At 40.2% G+C, this 23,283-nt stretch overlaps 1 protein-coding gene across 5 annotated transcripts in view; it reads right to left on the reverse strand.

Annotated features, from left to right (window-relative positions):
- Window positions 1–13,160: 13,160 nt before the first annotated feature.
- Window positions 13,161–23,283, reverse strand: part of TTC39B (tetratricopeptide repeat domain 39B) — a 140,513-nt gene continuing 130,390 nt past the window's right edge. For all 5 annotated transcript variants that reach the window (XM_082695034.1, XM_082695037.1, XM_082695035.1 and 2 more), the window contains one exon: window positions 13,161–20,980. In XM_082695034.1, coding sequence (XP_082551160.1) covers window positions 20,890–20,980 — 91 coding nt within the window. In that variant the 3' untranslated portion in view covers window positions 13,161–20,889. The remainder of the gene's footprint in view (window positions 20,981–23,283) is intronic.

Below are 23,283 nucleotides of genomic sequence, written 5' to 3' on the forward strand. Positions count from 1 at the left end.
TGTGTGTATATTATATATATATATATATATTTATACATATATTAGAGATATCTCAAGTTTGTTAAATTAGGACTGAACCTGGGTTTTTGAGAGTCTTGGCTGGGTGTATCCCTATGGTCTAACCCCATTAAAACTCAGCCACTCTATAGAAGTGCCATGATGACCCCTAGTCTGTCCCACTCAGAAGGAGCCCCTCAGCCTTCCCCTGGGGCATCTTGAAGTAGCAGACTCTCACTCTGGTCTGGGCTATTATGCGCCCAGAGTCCCACTAGCAGGAGTCCTCACGGAGTCAGGGAGTAGAGGTCCATGATGGTAAAATTTGTTTTATTTAATATATATGATCTGGGTTCTCTGAGTCCGGCCCACTCAGAAAAGAAGGCTTGGAACTAAAAACAAACAGCTAGGTCTGAAGGCAACCACCAGGAGATGTTCCATGATGGCCTTTCCCCAAACCAAACTAGGAATATCCTAGTTGTAGACTGTCTATTCTTTTCTCAACATTTCATTTTTGGTGTCTGTGTTTTCTTTTGTAAATAACAGTTTTCAGTCTTTTGATGATCCATCATTGCCTACAGTTTGAAACCCTCCGGTCTCAGGAGATGTCTGTCGTTCATACTCAGCATTATCTGAAGGATTTGGGAGAACAAAATATATTGTCAAGAAGAAAGTGTACATGTGTTTAACGACACAATGATAACAGCCACTGGCTATGAGTTAGAATCTAACCAAACCCAGGGACTCGAGGTAGGGATGAGAGGCCCTAAAAAGTTCTCAGTTTTGCTTCTATTCATCATTCACAGCCTGTAAGGACTGGATGCCTGACTTTATGAACGTGAGCACCAGGCCAAGATCTAGCAGAATCTCCTTCAGTCCTACAGACATCCTGTTTTCAGGGCTCTTACTAAATAAATGTTTGAGCTATAACCCAGAACAAGGAAGCCCAGGAGATAGTGTGGAAGTCCGGTGTGAGTACCATCGCCAGCCCTACCCATGAACTATCTGTGCCATTCTGTAGCTACGGCCCACAAAGACAGGAAAGGAAGCAGCCTCAGCTTCTTCTCCAGGTCCTCCCCCAGGAAAGGCCATTGCCAGAAGAGCTAAGAGCAGCTGGAGAGTCCGGGATTGCTCACCACATTCGTGGGAGAGCCAACAAAAGGCAGCAATGAGAGGACAGTTGGTAGCTGGCTGTCTGCTAGAGGCCATCTGGAGAAAGAAATTGCTGCTCTTGGAACAGAAGGCTTTTCCCGTTGAATTAAGCTTTATGAACTACCCTTCCTCAGAGGGCTGAAGATTGCTCAACTAAATCAAGAAGCCAACTTTATGATGAAACGGGTGAGAAAGGAGGAGGTGAAATCACAAGGCTAGGGACACAAATCACATATCTGATGTTTCCTAAGATTCTGGAAGACTTCCAGGAATCACTTTCGGGGAAATGAATATTGAGCATTAACTATTAATGGAAAAATCAGTATAAAGAATATGAAAAAAGAGTTTATCTAGGAGGAAAGAAGAGCCAGTCATTGAACGTGTACTTTCCTGTAGCTTGATGTTTATTAAGTGAGAGCCATGCTGAAGATAACCTCTCTCTAGGAGACTCTGTGGACCTGACATTGACTTGTTGCTTGATAACCAATGGCAGACACACAGGGCTTTAACATCAATTCCTGGGAATCTGCGCTCCCTTGGTCTGAAGATTCTGATGATTTGGGTTCTCTTATAATTAGTATTTCTTACAAGTACTAAGAAATCTACCTTCATTTAGTATCTGTCCACTTCTCCCACTGTTTCTGTATCCCCATTAGATCCGTCAGCAGACCATGTAAATATTTATAGTGCTCATTAACCTAGTAAGAAATTCGTACATTCTGACCTTCCAGGGCCTGAAATGAGTGTCATTGCTAGCTCTACCCAACAATGACATGGATTTTGTTAAAATCTCATACGCTTATTATTCTTTGATGTGTTTGAGTAAACTGAGGCTAGGGACGCAAAATTCATCTGAAAAGATGAGGAAGGTGGGGCGCCTGGGTGGCTCAGTGGGTTAAAGCCTCTGCCTTCGGCTCAGGTCATGATTCCATGATCCCTGGGATCAAGCCCCGCAACGGGCTTTCTGCTTAGCAAGGAGCCTGCTTCCCCCTCTCTCTCTGCCTGCCTCTCTGCCTACTTGTGATCTCTTGTCTGTCAAATAAATAAACTCTTAAAAAAAAGATGAGGAAGGTATCTTGGAGGCACAGAAATGTACACCAATCTGAAATACCACACTTCCCACAAACCCTGCCATCTCACTTTCTGCTTATTGGTTCCTCCTCCCCACTGCACAACCAAAACAAAACAAAACAGAGTCAAATTTAAGATGTGGAAAGCTCGGAACTGCTATCCTAAACCATACCGTGGGCAGTACTCCACACACGGATTAGCTGAGGGACAACTTCTGGTCCTGAACAATGAATGAAATCTAGTGGCAGAACAGTCCTTGTTCTACAGGTGAGCTGAACCTTCCCAGACAGCTCCAACAGAAGATTCCTTTCTAATAGCCAGTTTCATTGACAGGGAATAGCATGCAACTATTTTTAAAAGAAGGATTCAACAAAATAAAATAAAAAATAAAAGAATAAAAAGAAGCATTCATCTTTCTGACAGTCAGTAAGTCCGCTGGGCAGGAGGCGGGTGGGGGGGGCACTTGCCCAGTTTGGCCTTAGGAAGATGGCTTGATGGAGAAGCAGCAGAGGAGGAACAGGTCCTAGTCTTACTGGATGAAAGTCATACATAACTCCCTGACGGAGATTAGGAAAAAAGATTCTCCCAAGGCACTGGAATTGTCAGAATATACATATTTCCTATTAGATTAATGAGCACTATAAATATTTATATGGTTTGCTGACAGATCTAATGGAGAGTACAGAACAGTGGGAGAAGTGGACTGATACTAAGTATATGTAGATTTCTTAGTACTTGTAAGAGATACTAAGTACATTATTTTAAGTTCGACAGTATACCTATTGGGCACCTGGGTGACTCAGCCAGTTAAGTGTCTGCCTTTGGCTCAGGTCATGATCTCTGAGTCCTGGGATCAAGCCCTGCATTAGGCTCCCTCTCCCTCTGCCCCTCTGCTTGTGCTCTCTCTCTCTCAAAAAATAAATAAAATCTTTTTTAAAAAGTATACCTATTGTAAGTATACCTGTTATGCTTACATATACTAAATATATTACATTACCATATTATTATTATTAAAATAATTATGCTCAGATCATTTCCTAAAAAACTGCTTTCCTGGAATAAAGGAGTCTATCTCTTTTCAGAGAAGCCATCTTAAGGACTAAAGACAAAGGGTTTAGCTCTGTCCTTACATCGGTTCTATTTTTGCCACTCTCCACGTTTACCTACAGTTTGCCAAACACATATTTTGCCAAACGAAGATTTATTTGATAATGGAGGGAAATAAGATAATACCTGGTGCCTGAAGACTTCAAAAGATCATACACTTAAAATCTTGCTTTTAAGAAGCTTTAGTGTTATAAATTACACTCCAGACACAAATACAAAATGAAAAGAAAAAACGTTTCCTCTTTTAATGAAGAAAAACATAAAGTCTGCAAAATATTAAAATGACTCTACTTTTAGTCTCAGCATTGAAGGGCTTTGTTTAAAGCTATTAATAGTTTACTAACATGAACCATTAAGGGAAGAAAAGGAGGAAAATAAAATGGAAACTTCCCGGGCTAGAATGAGCTCTTCTTAATTTCCATTTAATATTTGGGTAGGAACAATTCTTAGAAATGATCACAAACCCAATAATTACTGGCTTAATCCTAAATAGATTTTCAGTCATTTCTCTGCATGTTATTTTTGGCATGCTGGCTGTGGTGGCAGGCCATAATGTTGATATAACTGGTTTCTCAGAAAACAAGATTTGTGACAATTTGCTCCATTCTGCTCCAGAGACAATCTGAGGCTTTCAAAAGGGGCTAAAAATGCACACAAATCTTCCCCCTCACAGCTGCTTCTTGTTTAACATTGTCAAATTTTCTTAATTAAAATTTCAGATTTATGCTTGGCTCTTTTTTTTTCTCCCTTTTGAAGCTCAAATGTCACTCTGCCCCCTTTAAGAGGCTACAGAAAAGCCAGATAACAGCCCTGTTTTACTGCAAGAGCTCATTTTTATGTCTGTCCTTAATATTATTCATTGGATTAAATTGTACTCAATCCGAACCCCAACAGGCTCAATTTAGCTTTGACGGTGAGCAGAGCATATAATTCACCCCAAATCATAATTGTTGATGAAATAGGGTCACTCCCTGAACCCTCATTATAAAAGTCTCTGGTCCTATGGCTTTCGATGCCAGCTGTGTGTGGAAAACTCCCAATTTATTATCTGAACCCAAACCCCTCCCTTAAATTCCAGAGTTCCTTATCCTACTGCCCCCTCGATATCAAGATGCCTAATAGATATCTCAAAATCGTCCTGTCCAAAATTGATTTCTGAGTATCCCCCCAAATCTGTCAATTACCCCATCTCGGTTGAGGCAACTACATCCTTCCAGTCGACCAAGCCTAAACCCCACACTCTGGTCTGAGCCACCATCACTTTTTTTTTTTTTTTTTTTAAAGATTTTATTATTTATTTATTTGACAGACAGAGATCACAAGCAGGCAGAGAGGCAGGCAGAGAGAGAGGGGGAAGCAGGCTCCCAGCTAAGCAGAAAGCCCGATGCGGAGCTTGATCCCAGGGATCATGGGATCATGGGATCATGACCTGAGCCGAAGGCAGAGGCTTTAACCCACTGAGCCACCCAGGCGCCCCTATTTTTTTTTTTTAATTTAAATTTAATTAACATATACTGTATTAGGAGTTTCTTTGGGTGCATATAACACCCAGTGCTCATTGCATCATTACATCAGGTGCTCTCCTTCATCTCCATCACCTAGTTACCACATCCCCCCACTACCCTCCCCTCCAGCAACCCTCAGTTTCTTTCCTGGTTAAAGGTCTCTCATAGTTTGCCTCCCTCTCTGTTTTCATCTTGTTATTTTTCCTTCCCTTCCCCTACGTTCATCAGTTTTGTTTCTTAAATTCCCCATGAGTGAAATCATATGGTGTTTGTCTTTCTCTGACTTATTCTGCTTAGCATAATACCCTCTAGTTCCATCCATGCCGTTGCAAGTGAAAAGAGTTTATTCCTATTGATGGCTGAGTAACATTCCTCTGTGTGTGTGTGTGTGTGTGTGTGTGTGTGTGTGTGTGTGTGTGTGTCTGTGTTTTCTTTATCCATCATCTGTCAATGGACATTTGGGCTCTTTCCATAGTTTGGCTATTGTGGACATTGCTGCTATAAACATTGGGGTGCAGGATCCCCTTTGAAACACTATGCTTGTATCCTTTGGATAAATATCCAGTAGTGCAATTGCTGGGTCTTAGAGAGTTCTATTTTTAACTTTTTGAGGAGCCTCCATATTTTTTCCCAGAGTAGCTGTACCAGTTTGCCTTCCCACCAACAGCGCAAGATGTTGCATCCTTGCCAACATCTGTTGTTTCCTGAGTTGTTAATTTTAGCCATTCTGACTGGTCTGGGAGGTTTTGATTTGTGGCAAATCTCCCTAATGCTGGTTAATCGTGAGCATATTTTCATGTGTCTGTTGGCCATTTGTATGTCTCCTTTGGCAAAATGTCTGTTTATGTCTTCTGCCCATTTCTTGACTAGACCTTTTGGTTTTGGGGTGTTGAGTTTGATAAGTTCTTTATAGATTTCAGAGTCATTTGCTAATATCTTCTCCCATTCTGTAGGTTTTCTCTTTGTTTCCTTTGCTGTACAAAAGTTTTTATCCTGATGAAGTCCCAATAGTTCATTTTTGCTTTTCTTTCCCTTGCCTTTGCAAGAAGTTGCTGTCATGGTGCCACCATTACCTCTTGTCTGCATCACTGCAATGGCCCCCCATCTCTCTGCTTCTGCCCTTACCCACCTCGCCCTATTCTCAAAATGGCAGCCAGAGTACTCTTTTCAAATTGTAAGTCAGCTCACAGTACTCCTTTGCCAAAAACTCTGCAGTGGCCCCCCATTTCAGTCAGGATAAAAGCCAAGATTCTTTAAATGGCCCCATTACCTCACAAAGGTACCTTATAAACCTACAGTGGGAGAAAATTCCCCATGAATCTCTTGCTTTTCTGCACATCTTGCAAGAAGAAACACTTCATTCCAGGCAATCTTTTCAGAAATGTTTGGGTGGCAAGCAGCTTTGGAAAACAGAGCATCTCCTTCCAGAGCAGAGCAGTTTGCTTGCTATCCAATGTGACAAAGATCATGTCTCCTCCATGCAAAGGCTAGGTAGGTTTGCTTGCAACCATTATAAGAGACTCTGCTGTATCGCGTCCTTCTGGGGGCCTCGCATTGCCTCCCTGGGACTTGGAGGAAAGGGGAACTGAGGGAAATACACTGCTGTCCTGCTTCTGGCTGTGCCATGAATAATAAAGGTTTTGGTCTTTGACTCAGGAGCCTCGTGCCTTCTGACAGAATCCACAAAACTGTGCAGGCTGAATCGATTAGCTTGCAAATAGAAGAAAATAGCCCCCACACAGTCCTGGACACCCACCCACCTGTCTCCTACTGTAATCTCCTCACTCATTGGCTCAGCTGCACTATCTGCTCACTGTTCTTGGACTGCATTTGGCACACTCCTTTCTTAAGGCCTTTCCACTGCTTTTGTTTCTGCCTGAAATGCCCTTCCCCCAGATATCTAGTTAGCTCCTTCCTCTTCGCCAAGGCTTTGTTCTAATTTCACCTTCTCAATGGGGCCGGCTCTAACCATCTCCTTTCAAGTTGCAACTGACCCTCCTCCCTTCCTCAACACTCCCAGTTCCCCTTACTTGGCTCTATTTTCTCTTTTCTTCACTGCACACATCACGTTCTACATACTATATAGAGGGTCAGCAAATGTTTTCTTGAAGGCCAGATAATAAGTATTTTAAGTCTGTGGGCCTAAAGATCTGTCTTGCAACTACAGATGGTCCCCAACTTAACGAAATTTCGATTTACAATTTTTTTTGTTTACAATGGTGCGAAAGCAATGAGCCTTCAGTGCAAACTGTACTTGGAATTTTGAATTTTGATCTCTCCCAGACGAGCAGTAATGCAGCATGATTCTTTCTTGCGATGCTGGGAAGTGGCAGCGAGCCACAGCTCCCTGTCAGCCACGTGATCGTGCAGGTCAACAACCGATAGCTCACCGCCATTTGGTACCCATACAGCCATTGTTTTCCGCTCTCAGTATGCATTACGTGAACTCTTCAATACTTTATTAGAAAATGGGCTCTGTGTGAGATGACTTTGTCCAACTGTAGGCTAATGCAAGTGCTCCTAGCGTGTTTAAGGTGGGCTAGACTAAGCTAGGATGTTTGGCAGGTTTGGTGTATTGTATGCAGTTTTGACTTAGGGTATTTTCCACTTATAATAGGTTAATTGAGTGTAATCCCATTTTAAGTCAAGGGAGCGCTCTACTGAAGTCTGCCATTGTGGTGGCAAAGCAGCCATAGGTAATACATACGTGAACGGGCACGGCTATGTTCTATTAACACTTTATTTACAAAAACAGACAGCAGGGGCACCTGGGTGACTCAGTGGGTTAAGGCCTCTGCCTTCAGCTCAGGTTATGATACCAGGGTCCTGGGATCAAGCCCCGTATCAGGATCTCTGCTCAGCAGGGAGCCTGCTTCCCCCTCTCCCTCTGTCTTTCTCTCTGTCTACTTGTGGCCTCTGTCTGTCAAATAAAGAAATAAAATCTCAAAAAAATTTTTTTTAATTAAAAAAAAAAACCAGACAGCTGGCCTGTAGGCTTTAAATTGTCAACCCCTATATTATATAACTTAGTTATCACATTTACGGATTGTTTGCCTCATTGCACTAGAATATAATCTTCATGAAGGCAGAAATCTGTCTTATTCACTAATATTTCTCAAGTGCCTGGAGCAGTGACTAAAGGGAATAGCAGGGTCTCAGTAAATTATTTGACAAACAGAAGTACAATCAGGGAACACATACTTGTAGATCAATTTTCAAATAACCTAAACCGGAATTAGATTCAAACTCGCAGACCATATTTGAGATAGACAAAGTCAAGTAAGTCTAACTTCGTAATGATGCCTTCCCCTTAACTATCCCTCTCATTAGTCAAGAGGGGTAAACTTTCAGCAGCCCCATTTGTTCCAAATGAAACTGTTCCCCTGGTCACAGTTATGTGAAGGGAGGGTCAGAACCTCTCCCAAGGTAGAACAATAAACCCTCCTTCCCCCTCACTAGGACTTACACTGAAAAACCCAGTCATCTCATGTGGCTGGAAATGTAACACGGAAATTTAAAACTATGGACACATGTGGTAGAAATGTACTTCCCTGTCCCCTTGAAGCTGGGCGTATCTACGTGATGTGTTTAGAAAAATGAAAGAGGAATGGAAATGATGCAGATGAAAGATCTGGGTGAAAGCTACAAAAGCCAGTGTGCTTTTGAGCAAACGGTGATGGACGCTCACGTGCAGAAGAACGAAGGAGAACCTCAACTTCACATCATACACAAGAAATTAACTCAAAATGGATCCAAGATCTAAATACAGGAGCTCCAATTATAAAATGACTAGAAGAAAACATAAGTCTGTGTGACCTGGAATTAGGCAGTGGTTTCTTAGGACACCAAAATCAGAAGCAACCCCCCCACCAAATAAAAGAGAGAGAGAAAAGAGAAAAGAAATGCATGTCAAAGGACGCTATCAAAAAAGAAAAAAAGAAAGAAAGAAAGAAAGCAAGAAAACACAACTCCTGGAATGGGAGAAAATACTTGCAAACCATATACAGGCAGAACTTGCAGATCCAGTTCCAAACCAAGAGATGTCAATAGGGCAAGTTAAATGAGTTATTTGGTTTCCAGGGGATATAAAAGTTATGTTTACACTGTACTGTAGTCTATTATGTGTACAACAGCATTATGTCTAAGAAAAGCAATGTACACACCTTAGTTAAAATATACTTGATTAAAAAATATATATATACTTGATTGCTGAAAAATGCTAACCATCTTCTGAGCTTTCAGAGACGTAATCTTGCTGATGGAGGGTATTGCCTCCATGTTGACAGGGTGGTGGCTGCTGATGGCTGGGGTGGCTGTGGCAGTTTCTTCAAATAAGACAACAGTGAAGTCTACCTCATGGGTTGACTCCTCCTCTCATGAAAAATTTCTCTGTAGCACGCAGTGCTGTTTGATAGCATTTTAGTCAGGTAAAATTTTTCAAAAATGGAAATAATCCTCGAAACTTGCTGTTGCCTTCCCAACTAAGTTTATGTAATATTCTCAATACTTTCTTGTCATTTTAACAATCTTCACAGACTCATCACCAGGAGTAGTTTCCATCTTAAGGAACCACTTTCTTTGGTCCTCCATAAGAAAAAATCCTCAACCATTATAATTTTATCATGGGGAGTGGGAGAGCCTGGATGGCTGTTTGTTAGGCCTCCAACTCTTTTTTTTTTTTTTTTTAAAGATTTTATTTATTTATCAGAGAGAGAGAGAGCACAAGCAGGCAGAGAGGCAGGCAGAGGCAGAGAGAGAAGCAGGCTCCCCGCTGAGCAAGGAGCCCAATATGGGACTCGATCCCAGGACCCTAGGATCATGACCTGAACCAAAGGCAGGAACTTAACCAATTGAGCCACCCAGGTGTCCCAAGCCTCCGACTCTTAATTGCAACTCAGGTCCTCATCTCGGGGTGGTGAGGAGACCTGCGTCAGGCTTATCTGCTGGGTGTAGAACCTGCTTGAGATTCTCTCTTTCCCTCTGCCACTTCACTGCCCCCTCCATCTCTCTCTTTTTATTTGAGAGAGAGAAAGAGAAAGAGAAAGCATGTGCACGTGCATACATGAGGGGAGGGAGAGAGGGAGAAGCAGACTCCTTGCTGAGCAGGGAACCTGACTTGGGGCTCGATCCTAGGACCCCAGGATCCAACTGAGCCACCCAGGCACTCCTCCATCTCTCTCTCTTTAAAAAAAAATTATCATGAAATTGCATCAATTCCATCACATCTTCAGGCCCCATTTCTAATTATTCAAGTCCCCTTGTTATTTCTACCATATCTGTGGTTAACTTCCTTTTCTGAAATCATGGGCCCCTCAAAGTCATCCATGAGAGTTGGAATCCACTTCTTCCAAACTCTTGTTCACATTGATATTTTTATGTCTTTCCATGAATTATGAATGCTCTTAATGGCATTTAGAAGGGTGACTCCTTCCTAAGTTTTCAATTTACTCTCCTAGATCCATCAGCAGAATCACTGTCTGTGGCACCTATAGCCTTTTTACAAAATATCTGTTTTAAATATAAGATTTGAAAGTCAAAACGATTCCTTCATCTATAGGCTACAGAGAGGATGCTGTATTAGTAGACAGGAAAACAATATTGAACTCATTGTCCCTCTCCATCAGAGCTCTTGGGTGACCAGGTAGACTGTTAACAAGCAGTAATATCTTGAAAGGAATCTTTTTTTCCTGAGCAGCAGGTCTCAACAGCAGGCTGACAATATTCAGTAAAGCATGTTGTGAACAGATGTGCTGCCACCCAGACTTTGTTGTTCCATTTACAGAGCACGGGCACGGTCGATTTAGCATAATTCTTAAGGGCCCTAGGGTTTTCAGAATAGTAAACGAGCATCTACTTCGATGTAAAGTCATCAGCTGCATTAGCCCCAATAAGAGAGTCAGTCTGTCCTCTGAAACTTTGAAGCCAGGCATTGACTTCTCCTCGCCAGCTATGAAAATCTTAGATGGCATCTTCTTCCAACAGAAGGCTGTTTGGTCTACACTGAAAATCTATGGTTTAGTGGAGCCACCTTTATGAATGATCTTAGCCAGACCCTCTGGAGAATTTGCGGCAGTTTCTACATCAGCACTTGCTGCTTCGTTTTGCATTTTTCTGTCATGGAGACAGCTTCTTTCAACCTCCTTTTCTGTCATGGAGACAGCTTCTTTCCTTTGACCTCATGAATCAGCCTCTGCCAGCTTCCAACTTTCCTTCTGCAGCTCCCTAACCTCTCTCAGCTTCACAGAATTGAAGAGAGTTAAGGCCTTGCTCTGTATTAGGCTTTGGTGGAAGGGAACATTGAGGCTGGCTTGATCTTCAATCCAGACCACTAAAACCTTCTCCATCTCAGCAGCAGGGCTGTTTCAGTTTGTCATTTGTGTTTTTGCTGGAGAAGCACTTTTAATTTCCTTCAAGAACGTCTCCTCTGCCTTCACAACTTGGCTAACTGTTTGGCACAAGAGGCCTAGCTTCCAGCCTATCTCGGCTTTCAACATGCCTCCCTCATTTCTAGCTTTTCACTTCAAGTAAGAGATGTGTGACTCTCCCTTTTATCTGAACACTTAGAGGCCTTTGTAAGGTTATTAATTGGCCTCATTTCAACATTATGGTGTAACAGGTAATAGGGAGGCCTGAGGAGAGGGAAAGAGATGGGGAGCGGCTGGTAGGTGGAGCAGTTGGAGTATACGCAACATTTATTAAGTCTGTTATCTTAGGGGGAGGGATTGTGGTACCCCTAAATTTACAATAGTAACATTAAAGATTACTGATTATAGATCACCATGACAAACAATAAGAACGAAAAAGTTTGAAATACTGAGGCACCAAAATGTGACACAAAGACACAAAGTGAGCAAATAGTGTCAGAAAAATGGCATCGATAGATTTATTCAATGCAGTGTTGCTCAAACCTTCAATTAGTAAAAAAAAAAAAAAAAAAAGACCATAGTATCTTTATTGTACATCTGTGATGTACAATAAAGTGAAGCCCAACAAAACAAGGTCTAGCATCCAGGATAAATAAAGAACTCTTACCACTAAATAAAGAGGCAATGAAATTTAAAAATGAGTAAAGAATTGAGGCACCTGAGCCCACAGACTCCATCTCTCTGCCTCCTTCATCATTAGGTGAAGCGAGATGCCTGAGCTCTAGCCAATGGAATGTGAACACATGATACACACCATCTCCTTCACACAATCCTCTGTGCCTCTGGCAGCTTGATGCTAAGTGACCTCAAAACCCATGCACTGAAGACACCAGAGCCACAAGACAAAGAACTTGGGTTGCTGAATCACAACATGAAAAGTCACCCACTGGCAGGAATACCTGCTTTATGACAGATGTTAGCTTACCCTAACTCATCTAAGGGAGTAGAAGAAAGCATTTATACTGTTACCCATTGGTGGCGCTTACATCCTCCTCATTTGATCCTCCCTGCAGCTGAACGAGGTAGTGAAATTGTCCCCATTCTACAGAGGGGTTAGGCAAATTTCAGAGGAGTTAAGTTGCTGGGGAAGAGGATCCCATGCCACTACCTAGCAAGTCCAGGCTCACATACAGTCTTCCTGATTCCCAGAGGCCAATCTTTTCCTACTGTATTACACTGAATGCTAAAGAGTCTTCCTTAAACTGGACATATTAGCACCTAATCTAAACCTCTGAACTAAGAAATAGCGTATAAAAAGATGAAAGAGATGGTAATCCTCCCTCAAGAAAACTGGGCCATCCCATTTATCTCTTTGTGCCTTCTGCTCAGTCAAGAACATGGCATAAAGAGAGATCTTTTAAACCTGCAAAGGTTTTAAAAAATCTTACCAAGGGACGCCTGGGTGGCTCAGTTGGTTAAGCAGCTGCCTTTGGCTCAGGTCATGATCCCAGCGTCCTGGGATCGAGTCCCGCATCGGGCTCCTTGCTCGGCAGGGAGCCTGCTTCTCCCTCTGCCTCTGCCTGCCATTCTGTCTGCATTCTGTCTGCCTGTGCTTGCTCTCGCCCTCTCTCTCTCTGATAAATAAATAAAATCTTAAAAAAAAAAAGTAAAGCTTTATTTAAAAAAAAAAAAAAAAATCTTACCAAGAAACAAAAAGTTAAGTGTATACCACACTACAATTAAAGACCGGCAAAACAGATGTTGTGTTGGTGTAGACCAACCACAGTAAGACTAATTTCATCAAGTGGAATTTACTTCAGTAACATCTAACAATTCAATTGCATATTGTAGGTAAACAGGTTATGGCAATGTGAGAATATAAAATTCTGAGACTACCTGGAAACTTAAACATGCATCTAATAACACCGAGTATTATGTAATACTGAAGAATGAAAAAGAAAGCATGTTGACTTCAAGTTGGGATGATTTATTTGCACTTAAAAATACAACTTCTAAGATGACATCTGTTTTCAAAAATGTCTTAATGTTAAAAATATGCTATAGGAACTGTTGTCTTCATGTTGAGAATGTGGATGTCGTATCAGCATTAGCGTACAAATCATAGGTGATAACATTAACACAAAATCAGAGAGCAAATACTCATTGGGAACACAGTTTTTATATTAAAAATATCAGAAGTTCACAGTTTTCGTCTTTTTTCCCGACTTATATTGATAAAATGCTTTTGTAGCTACAATCTATTTCACTTTCTGGTGGCAGATCCAATGCCTATTTGATCAGCAGATGGATGCTACTAACACATTCTTCTTACATAGAACTCACACATCTTTAATTTCTAAAAATGTCTTGCTCTGTAAAACTGTGACCACTGGGAATGGGAAAGATAGGAAACTAAGTTCAAGTGTAAGGAGATGAGAAAGAGGGAGAGAAAATGTTGGCAATTTTTTACTAATGAAACATTGAATTATAAAGTACATATAGGTAGCTTTGATGATTCAACAAGAAACCACGCACTGATTTACAAAGTCTGTGACCTCTATTTTTGTTTAATCCAAATGAAAGTGAAAAATACACATTTTCGAAGAATTTCAAAATCCACCTACATGGCAAGGAACGTTTAGGCAAGCAGATCACAAGACAGGTTTACTTTGTTTGTGTTTTAAGGCAAAGCAAAAATTTCCCAAGTGAAATACCTACAAAATAAATTTGCTTTAGAAATAAATTTCAGTAATAAAATAATACTTCTCGCTTATTAAATATATATTTTACCTTTACATCTGATTTAGCAACTTGCATCAAAAATTCAAGAGTTCTATGAATATTTGCAAATAAATACTAAAAACACTAGCATATAAATGCCTCAGCTGGTATTCAGGTGTTTGGATGTCAACAGTTAGCAAAGGGAAGAAAAGAATATATAATAAACTACCTACTTATAAAGTTTTCCCCTAAGACAACATGAGAATGTGACATACTGGTTCAGAATGAAGTTATTTTTCTAGACAGCACATATCAGTGGAACACATGTGTTCTTCTTTTCCAAATCAAAGTACCCAACAGTACTGTTTTCTTCAACCATTAAATCAATAGTCTAAGATTTACATTTACCATAATCTCTCTTTTCATGTAAAGTATTTTCTTAAAAAACAAATCACTGTACAGAAAGCAACTGTCTACTATGAAGAATCAAATCATTTCAGATAAAAGGCCAAGTAATAAATGAATATTGTTTCAACTCATTTACTAACCTGGACACTTGGTTTCAATAAAGACAAGAAGGAATTAAAATGTCTGTATGATTTCCCAAGCAGGGAGTGTCATCCCTTCAAATTGAAGAAGACTTTCCAGCATTTCAAAAAAACAGAATTCCTTTAAAACTGAAATGATAAGCAATATTCTTAAACATTTCATTGTATCCAATTTCTCTGCCTATCAGTTTGGTTATACTGAGACCAACTTCTTTTTTCCTAAATAGTATCTAACAGACTACCTATAATTAAAACAAGTTTCTTAGAAAATATTAAGTAGCAATAAAACCAAAGCTCCCAATGGGATATGCCAGCATCCCTGACATTCACCACTTTAACTGTGTGTTTCTAAGAGCTACTGACTGGATTAACATACAAGGTGTATTGTGTATTAACATACAAGTTTTACTTTATAAAGCTTAGCATTATACTTCAAAGAACCTTGAGATTTCCTATTAAACAGCTGACCTATAGGCATCTGTATGCATTCTTTATTAAATACAGTGAGGCGGCTGCTTGGATTTTTCCATGCACGGTCAGGTTACAGTATTACTGCCTGATACATTTATACACTGGACAGAATGGGGGTTAGACTTCCACCAAAGCCAGATCTACCCAGCCCTGTGGGATAAGTCAGGCCAAGAACCTGCTCAGCCTTCTGAATCTACTAACTAGTTCTTGTGTCATTTCTTTCTGCAGTTTTCAAGTCATAAACAGATTGGAATGGACTTCCATGCCATCAAAATCAGAGAACAACTGCTCAACAGAGAAGGTATTCACTCTCATGATAAATTCAACAATCTGAAATAACTAAATATGACAGCAGATACAAAAAAGACAAAGCTATCAACAATGGCAAGTGGGAACAGGGTTTCAAACAAGCACTTTAAAACGTAAAGAAAAACATATAAATAACTGGTCTGCCGGAGCAGAGACAATGTGGAGAAAATACAGCACTCTTTCTGGAAGAACAGGATAAAACACTGTCTGTTTCATATTTATAAGTTATTTTCTATCTACCTACCTATCTGATATAGACATGTCTATGGAGATTAAAAATATGTCAATTACATGAATACATATCACTCAAGTATATCATACATATTAAAAATATTAATAATAGGGGCGCCTGGGTGGCTCAGTGGGTTGAGCCGCTGCCTTCGGCTCAGGTCATGATCTCAGGGTCCTGGGACCGAGCCCCGCATCGGGCTCTCTGCTCAGCAGGGATCCTGCTTCCTCCTCTCTCTGTGCCTGCCTCTCTGCCTGCTTGTCATCTCTCTCTGTCAAATAAATAAATAAAGTCTTTAAAAAAAATTAATAATGGGCAGCAAAAGGCTTAAAGTATGTAACTTTAAATAAACTATCTGCCAAATTATAAGTGGGTAACTAGTGCCTAATATTCCTTAAATAGTCATATTGGCATAGCTGAGTCAATGCTGAAACACTGCACACCAAATTCTTCAGAATAATGTTAACCTTGAAAATATTATTTTAGGGGTGCCTGGGTAGCTCCGTCAGTTAAGCACCTGGCTCTTAATTTCAGCTCAGGTCTTAATCTCAGGATCACGAGTTCAAACCCCAAGTTGGGCCTCACGCTGGGTGTGGAGCCTACTTTAAAAAAAAAAAAAAAAAAATATATATATATATATATATATATATGTGTGTGTGTGTGTGTGTGTGTGTGTGTGTGTATACGTATAATTTTAATCATAAAACCTACTAACATCTCAAAGGTGAGTGACTCTACAACTCTAGTAGTTTGTGCTGCTGCTTCTGAAAAAGCAAGGAACGTTTGTAAAATCAGATTAAAATAATAATGTTAAAAATAAAGTCTCAGTCTAGTATTTAAGGAGCTCTGGGAGAGTGGAGAAAGACCAAAGATGACCTTGATCATCTGCAGAATAAAATGAAGAAATGAAAGTTTATGGGCACTTGAACAGAAAAAGCAAACCTCACAGACACATATTTGAACCAGAAGTGAAAATACAACTATATACAACAACATCAAGTAAAAGCCCAAACTCCAGGAAGCATGCTTTTGGGAGGTTTTTTCCTTTGAACAAAACTGCAGCACATATAAAAGAGCACTCCCTCACACTCGGCATCATTCCAACACATGCCACTAGCCATGTTTCAAGTGCTAGTGCCAAGTGGCCAGTGGTCACCACACCAGGCAGAACAGGACTGAGGGGAAACAAAACCATCCAGAGGTTGGGGGCAGCGGGGAGGAGATAATTTCGCAAGACCCTTTCTAGGCCCTATGGATCACAAAATCTTAGGGCATCTAAACAATCACTGGTGTCTTCATTAACTCATTTTAACTAAATGCTTTTGAATTTATGATTTATAAGGATGGAGAGAATAGGAGAAAAATAGAAATATGTAAAAAGAAAAGTCAATGAATTAATCAGAGTAATTCCAAAATTTTTTTCCAGTTAGTCACAAAGACCTTTCCAATTATTCTTTTCAGTCACTTTAAAGGAAGGATGAGGGGTACCTGGGGGGCTCAGGGTGTTAAGATGCTCCCTTCTGGGGGCGCCTGGGTGGCTCAGTGGGTTAAGCCGCTGCCTTTGGCTCGGGTCATGATCTCAGGGTCCTGGGATCGAGTCCCACATCGGGCTCTCTGCTCAGCAGGGAGCCTGCTTCCTCCTCTCTCTCTGCCTGCCTCTCTGCCTACTTGTGATCTCTCTCTGTCAAATAAATAAATAAAATCTTAAAAAAAAAAACACAAAAAGATGCTGCCTTCTGGCTGAGGTCATGATTCCAGGTTCCTGGGATTGAGCCCCTCATCGGGCTCCCTTCTCAGCAGAAAGCCTGCTTCTCCCTCTCCCTCTGTTGCCCAGATTGTGCCCTCACTCTCACTCTGTCAAATAAATAAGATCTCTTAAAAAAAAAAAAAAAGTAAAATAAAGAAAGGATGAGAAATAGAAGCATAATGATCATAGGAACTATTAGGAACTATCAAAATGTAACTACATTTACAGTAGCTTCAAAAGAAACACTCAACTTGTCTTCAAAAGGGGTGAACCTTTATACACATTCCACTGATTTGAAGCCCTTATCAAAGACTCAGAAAGTGACCTCAAAGTTCAACTACAAGTTCCCAGCCCAGGTAGGAATGACAGTCCCATAGCTCTGCTAACCTGCCTACTTTGCCAAAGAGATAGCTATACTCTTAGACGGCTTCAATGATTAAAAATCTTCCTTGACACTAATTTGAAATTCACCTCCCTATAGCTTCTACCCACTTGTTGAGGAAACAGAGTCAGTGCTCTTCTTTTTCCTATGTGACTTGAGACCTTCTTGTATCCAGGAGAAGCACAGAAACATTAAAATATATGTCCATATAGGAGTTGATGTAGTCAACCTTCCATTAATTATCAAGCAGAAGTCATGCCTTCTTTGTCACTGATCCTACAAAGCAGAACCTCTGCTTGAGTCTTAAAATTTATACAGCACTAATCAGAACCCCAGCTCTCTATTTAAAAAAAAGAAAGAAAGAAAGAAAGAAAAGAAAATTCTACCAAAAATGACACAAATTGCACAAACTGTCAGACACATTGGCAGCCCAAACCCATCACATATGCCCCTCAAAACATTAGATAAAATATTGTCACTTCAGCACTCATTCTTCACAAAGCACCCTGAATCCAAAGGAACTCCAAAAAAGCAGTATTAGATGATGCCACATGAAACTTGTGCCACCAGGGTATCATGAACAGGGCTGGAAACAGAGAAATATTTGTAGTGTTAATGATCTTACAACAATTAAACACTGAAAGTCAATGGATGATTATCCATATTATCAGGTAATTACAAAGAGAACAGGACAATCAGAGAAAGACGATTATCATCTGGTTTCACTCACATGAGGAAGGTAAGAAACAGCACAGAGGATCAAAGGGGAAGGGAGGGAAAACTGGGAAGAAATGAGAGACGGAGACAAACCATGAGAGATTCTTAACTACAGGAAAGAAACTGATGGCTGCTGGAGGGGAGGTGGATGAGGGGGTGGGGTAACTGGGTGATGGGCAGTGGGTGTTACATGCAACTGATAAATTATTGAACCACATATAAACTAATGATGTTCTCTATGTTGGTTAACTGAATTTAAATACAAAGAATAGGAAATAAAAAGAAAAACAAGATAAGAAAAAGTAAAGGAAAAAGTTTAATGAGACATAGGAATTTCTTTTATATTTGTTTAGTAACACAGAGTTAAAATAAAATTTAAAAAAATAATCACTATACCTCATATTGTTTTCAAATTATACCAGAAAGAGAAGTTTTGACTGACTTTTGCTCTGACCTGCAGCTTCTCACAAAAACAACATGGGTCTTTATATTTTGAAAAAGTAATGCTACCAAAGCTCTTCTAAGGCATTTTAAAACTATTTTTCAAGTTGTATACAAAATAATTATCAAACATATTTCCACTGGTGATTTAATAACGGTTCATTTTATTTCCTCTTGTCTGGACCTAAAATAAAGCTATGTAATTCATATGATTAGCATATAGTAAGAGCTCCCCCATGCTGTCTGAAGGGCTAGTTCTCTGACTTAGGTTGTATTAATCATCTCCCACTGGAAACATATCCTCAGTATTGGTCAAGAATTAGTACCTTAAAGAAAACAAGACCAAAATATCTGCCAGGTACAGACTCGCAAAGCAGGGAATGAAGAGTAAGGAGTAAATTCATAATCTGGGTTATTGTTAGTGTCAAACACAAGAATAAGTTTAGAAGTGTTGGAATTTGTGCACTTCCGTCATTTTACATCAGAGACCACAACTCAGCCAGTATTTTTGTATTGGTATTGTAATCAGCACATAAAAACCATAATTATTACAGCACTCATATATTCACATAGCCTTTGACAGTTTACCAAAAGCTATCACAGGGATTATCTAACTGATCCGTCATAAGCACCAAGCGTTGTGTTGTCTCCTCCCCTGCCCCCCACCCTGGGGGGTGATGGGAGGGGAATGGAGTTGCAGAAATAATGGAGGATCTTACACCACATCAAGGAACTACTGACTAGCAGAGGTGGGCTCCAGACTCCCAATCTGGGGCTGTTCTGTTAAACTGCATAAGTTTCCGTGATAAGTTACTCTTCAAAATGGAATGAAATAGGACCACACCCTGATTTATGGATCCAAGAATTATTTTTCCTCACCCTGGATGCAATCCTGTCATTAACTCCAACACATGGGAGAACTGGGAGTAGACAGGATTGTAGAATAAGACATGCACTTTGTGGTACCAGTTTGGGTTAAACAGTTTGACACTTTTGCTGACAATGCCTAATACACAGACTCAGAGTTACAAAACTGAAAGAGACCCTGAAAAGTCATCTGTTCTTTTTCCATTTCACAGATGAGGACAATATGCTGCTGCAAAGAGCAGGGGGCTCTCTAAAGGTCACCCCAGTAACTGCTATGAAGTAGCAGAGCCAGGCTCTCTCCACATTCTTCCCTGATTGGGTTTCCCAGATAAAGGACGAAGCACGGTCCAGATATCTACAAGGAACCATCACAGTGCTAGATAGAGAGATTAGAAAATTAGATCTTACTCACCAACATCACGAGTATAAAAATTACTGATATTTTACATATTTAAAGCAGCAGGAATTTTGCTTTCTATAAAAAAAATAATCAACGTAGGTATTTTAGACTCTCATGGCTAAGGTTGAAGATAATTTCTAAAATAGGACTTTTTCTTCCCTTTAGACAGTTTGAGTTTTGTTTTTATAATAAACTTCAGTACATTCAAAAAAAAGTCGAGTTGCTCAAAAATGTCACCACCTTTAACTTACATGAGGAATTAAAAAAAAAAACCCAAAACCTAACATTTCACCGTCTTTCTAGATACGATCCTCTTCAACCCGTTAAGGACATCATCCTGTCCCTATTCACACCCACTACCTGTCTCTCTCAGGAGACTTCAAGTTATTTATTGTTAATCTATTTTGAATGTAGGTGATTTTTATTTCCTCTCTTAAATTTAAATAGTAGACAACAAAATATCTCTAACCAACAAATCTAAAAGTGGCTCAATTTATCAGCCATTTGTTACTTAAACATTAACTTCCACATTAAAAAAATAAATAATCTAATCAGACTTTGTTGTACCTGTGAGTCCTTTAAAAGACTTCTTCACTCTCCAATTTAAATCTAATATGAAATTCTTTTTGGAGAGGCAAAATATAAGAATTTTCTAGATAGTACTGAACATTGAACATTGTTTCACGAGAAAAAAAAAACATTTACGCAGACCAACCATAAACCACGTAGATGATAAAAAATATTGACAGTAAAACTCGTTTTTTGTCTCTCACTCACAAGACCAGTTTCCACTTTAATACAAGGTCTAATCTATAGCAAATGTTGGTGCTAATTGAGGGAAAACTCCATCCTTCATGTTCTGATCAATCAGAGGAAGTTGTTTTCCAGAGGTGAAGCGCTGCCTGAATTCGGAAGTGTAGCCTGGACTCCATGGAGTAATCTTTGTAGTTGTTTCTAAAGAAAATAACAATGAAATGGTAATGTCAAAAGTCTCTTTGTATCCAAGGGCAACACCACCACCTCCCCTTCTTCTCATCTTCATTCCTTATTTGCTTCCAAACGTGAATATGCACTAACAGCAGATCTTGTTAAAATCCAGATTCTGATCCTGTGAGTGAAGGAGGATGACAATATTCTATACTTCTAGAAGCTCCCTTGCAGGGATTTGAAAGTCATACTTTGAGTAGCAAGTTCCTATTTAATGACCAAGCCATTCACAAACACAGCCACAAGCTTATGAAGAGGGTTTCAACAAATTTTGGAAACTCTTCCTAAATAGTTGACTTCCTTTCCTAAACCAGGAATTTTAAAGCAGCTTCACATGAACATGATCACTCACCGCCCCCTTCCACACAAAGAAATCATGCTGAAACCTCATGAAACAACTGCAACAAAGAAAGTAGGATCACGTGGGGACACCAAAATTACTTACTCCGATTCTAACAAGCAAATATCAATGGTTTGGCCAACAGTTGTGGGACAATGTCAGAAGGGGCCATAGATATCACAGATTAAAAATTTTACTTCGATCATCCATGTTCACTTCTGTCTACTAGAATTGTTAAGAATCAGCAGAATGGAATGGCTTTGACTTTGGGCTCCTGCGTTCACATGCTGCCTTGGCCCTTGGGTGAACTGTAACTCCTTTCTTTGCAAGGGCAATGCTTTCCTTCTACAGCTCTTCATCTTACAGAGGTCTAAGAGCTACTCACTGGTAACATTGACGAGGGTTATTATACACAATATGGGTTACCAAAGGTTGTAACTGAGTATTTTCCTAAATGCCTGGCCACTAATTTTCATGATTTTGCGAAGCCCCGACTGCATAAGGCAGACAACTGAACATCTTGAAATTATGGGAAGTCTGTTTATGGTGGCTTCATTAGCACTGGCTTGAGTTAGTGGTGACTTTTGACCACTGATGGTCTTCCATTTTAGTAGTGAATTACAGCCTTTTATTTTCATCATTATAAACTCATTTTATTGTACATTGCTGAGATAACATCAAGTAGGTCCAAACAATGAATACTGAAAACAACAGTAATGAGAGCCCCTAATTTTCCAATAGCTAGATCTGAAGGTACATACATGTCAGTTGAAATATGAGTCATTCTCACTCTGAACAGAATTAGCTCTAAAAGTGACTCACTGTGATATCACCCTTTAAAAAAATCAGCAGCAGCCGCCTCTCTCCACTCCATGATACCCTGAAGTTTCTTTCCCATTACTAGGCTTTATTCACAGCAAAACATCCTGAAAAGTTGCATGAAGTAGCTGACTCCATTTTCCCCCCTCATGGGTCAAAGTCACTGAGGATCTTCACGCTGCCAAGTTCAGCAGCCATTTCTCTGGACACACCTTGCTTGACCTCTCTGTAGCTATCCTCACAAATGATCACTCTCTTCTCTTTGAAACTTTGTTCACTTTGCTTTCCTGGATGTCTTCCTAACTCGCTGGCTACTTCTTCTTAATATTATTGTTTCATTCTAAAAGGATGGCATATCCCGGGGCGGCTGGGTGGCTCAGTGGGTTAAGCCACTGCCTTTGGCTCGGGTCATGATCTCAGGGTCCTGGGATCAAGTCTCGCATTGGGCGCTCTACTCAGCAGGGAGCCTGCTTCCCTCTCGCTCTCTGCCTGCCTCTCTGCCTACTTGTGATCTCTCTCTGTCAAATAAATAAATAAAATCTTAAAAAAAAAAAAAAAAAAAAAAAAAAAAAAAAAAAAAGGATGGCATATCCCAAGGCTCTGGGCTGGACCTCTTTCTATTGCTATATTATTTTCCCAGAATCACTTCAAGTATTATGACTTTAAATACCACTGTCTCTGTGCAGGTGACTTCAAAATCTCTACATTCAGCCTTGATGTTCCCACTGAACCCCATACTTGTATATTTAACTGAGAAGTCCCCATCTCCACATGGACACCCAACAAGCACCTCAAAATCCCATGGTCCTAAACAGAGTATGTTTTCTCCTTTCCTGGAACCTGCTCTTCTAAGTAAAACCCATTTCAGTGAAGAGCATCAGGGACTATCTAGTGTCTCAACTGCCCAGTTTAGAGGTTTCCTAGCTGTGACTTCAGCCAGGAATGCTCCCCACTCAGGCTTTTGGTGACTGATCATCTCAAGACTGGCTTTAAATATGCAAATCTCAACTACAATATCATCTCCTCATGGAAACCGTCCAGACTCAACCCAATCCTAAGGTAATACCCAAGGACTCTGTATCATATTAGAAATCTCAGCAAAGCATATACC

Source organism: Mustela nivalis (assembly GCF_964662115.1).
Source record: "Mustela nivalis genome assembly, chromosome: 13".
Taxonomy (NCBI): Eukaryota; Metazoa; Chordata; class Mammalia; order Carnivora; family Mustelidae; genus Mustela; species Mustela nivalis.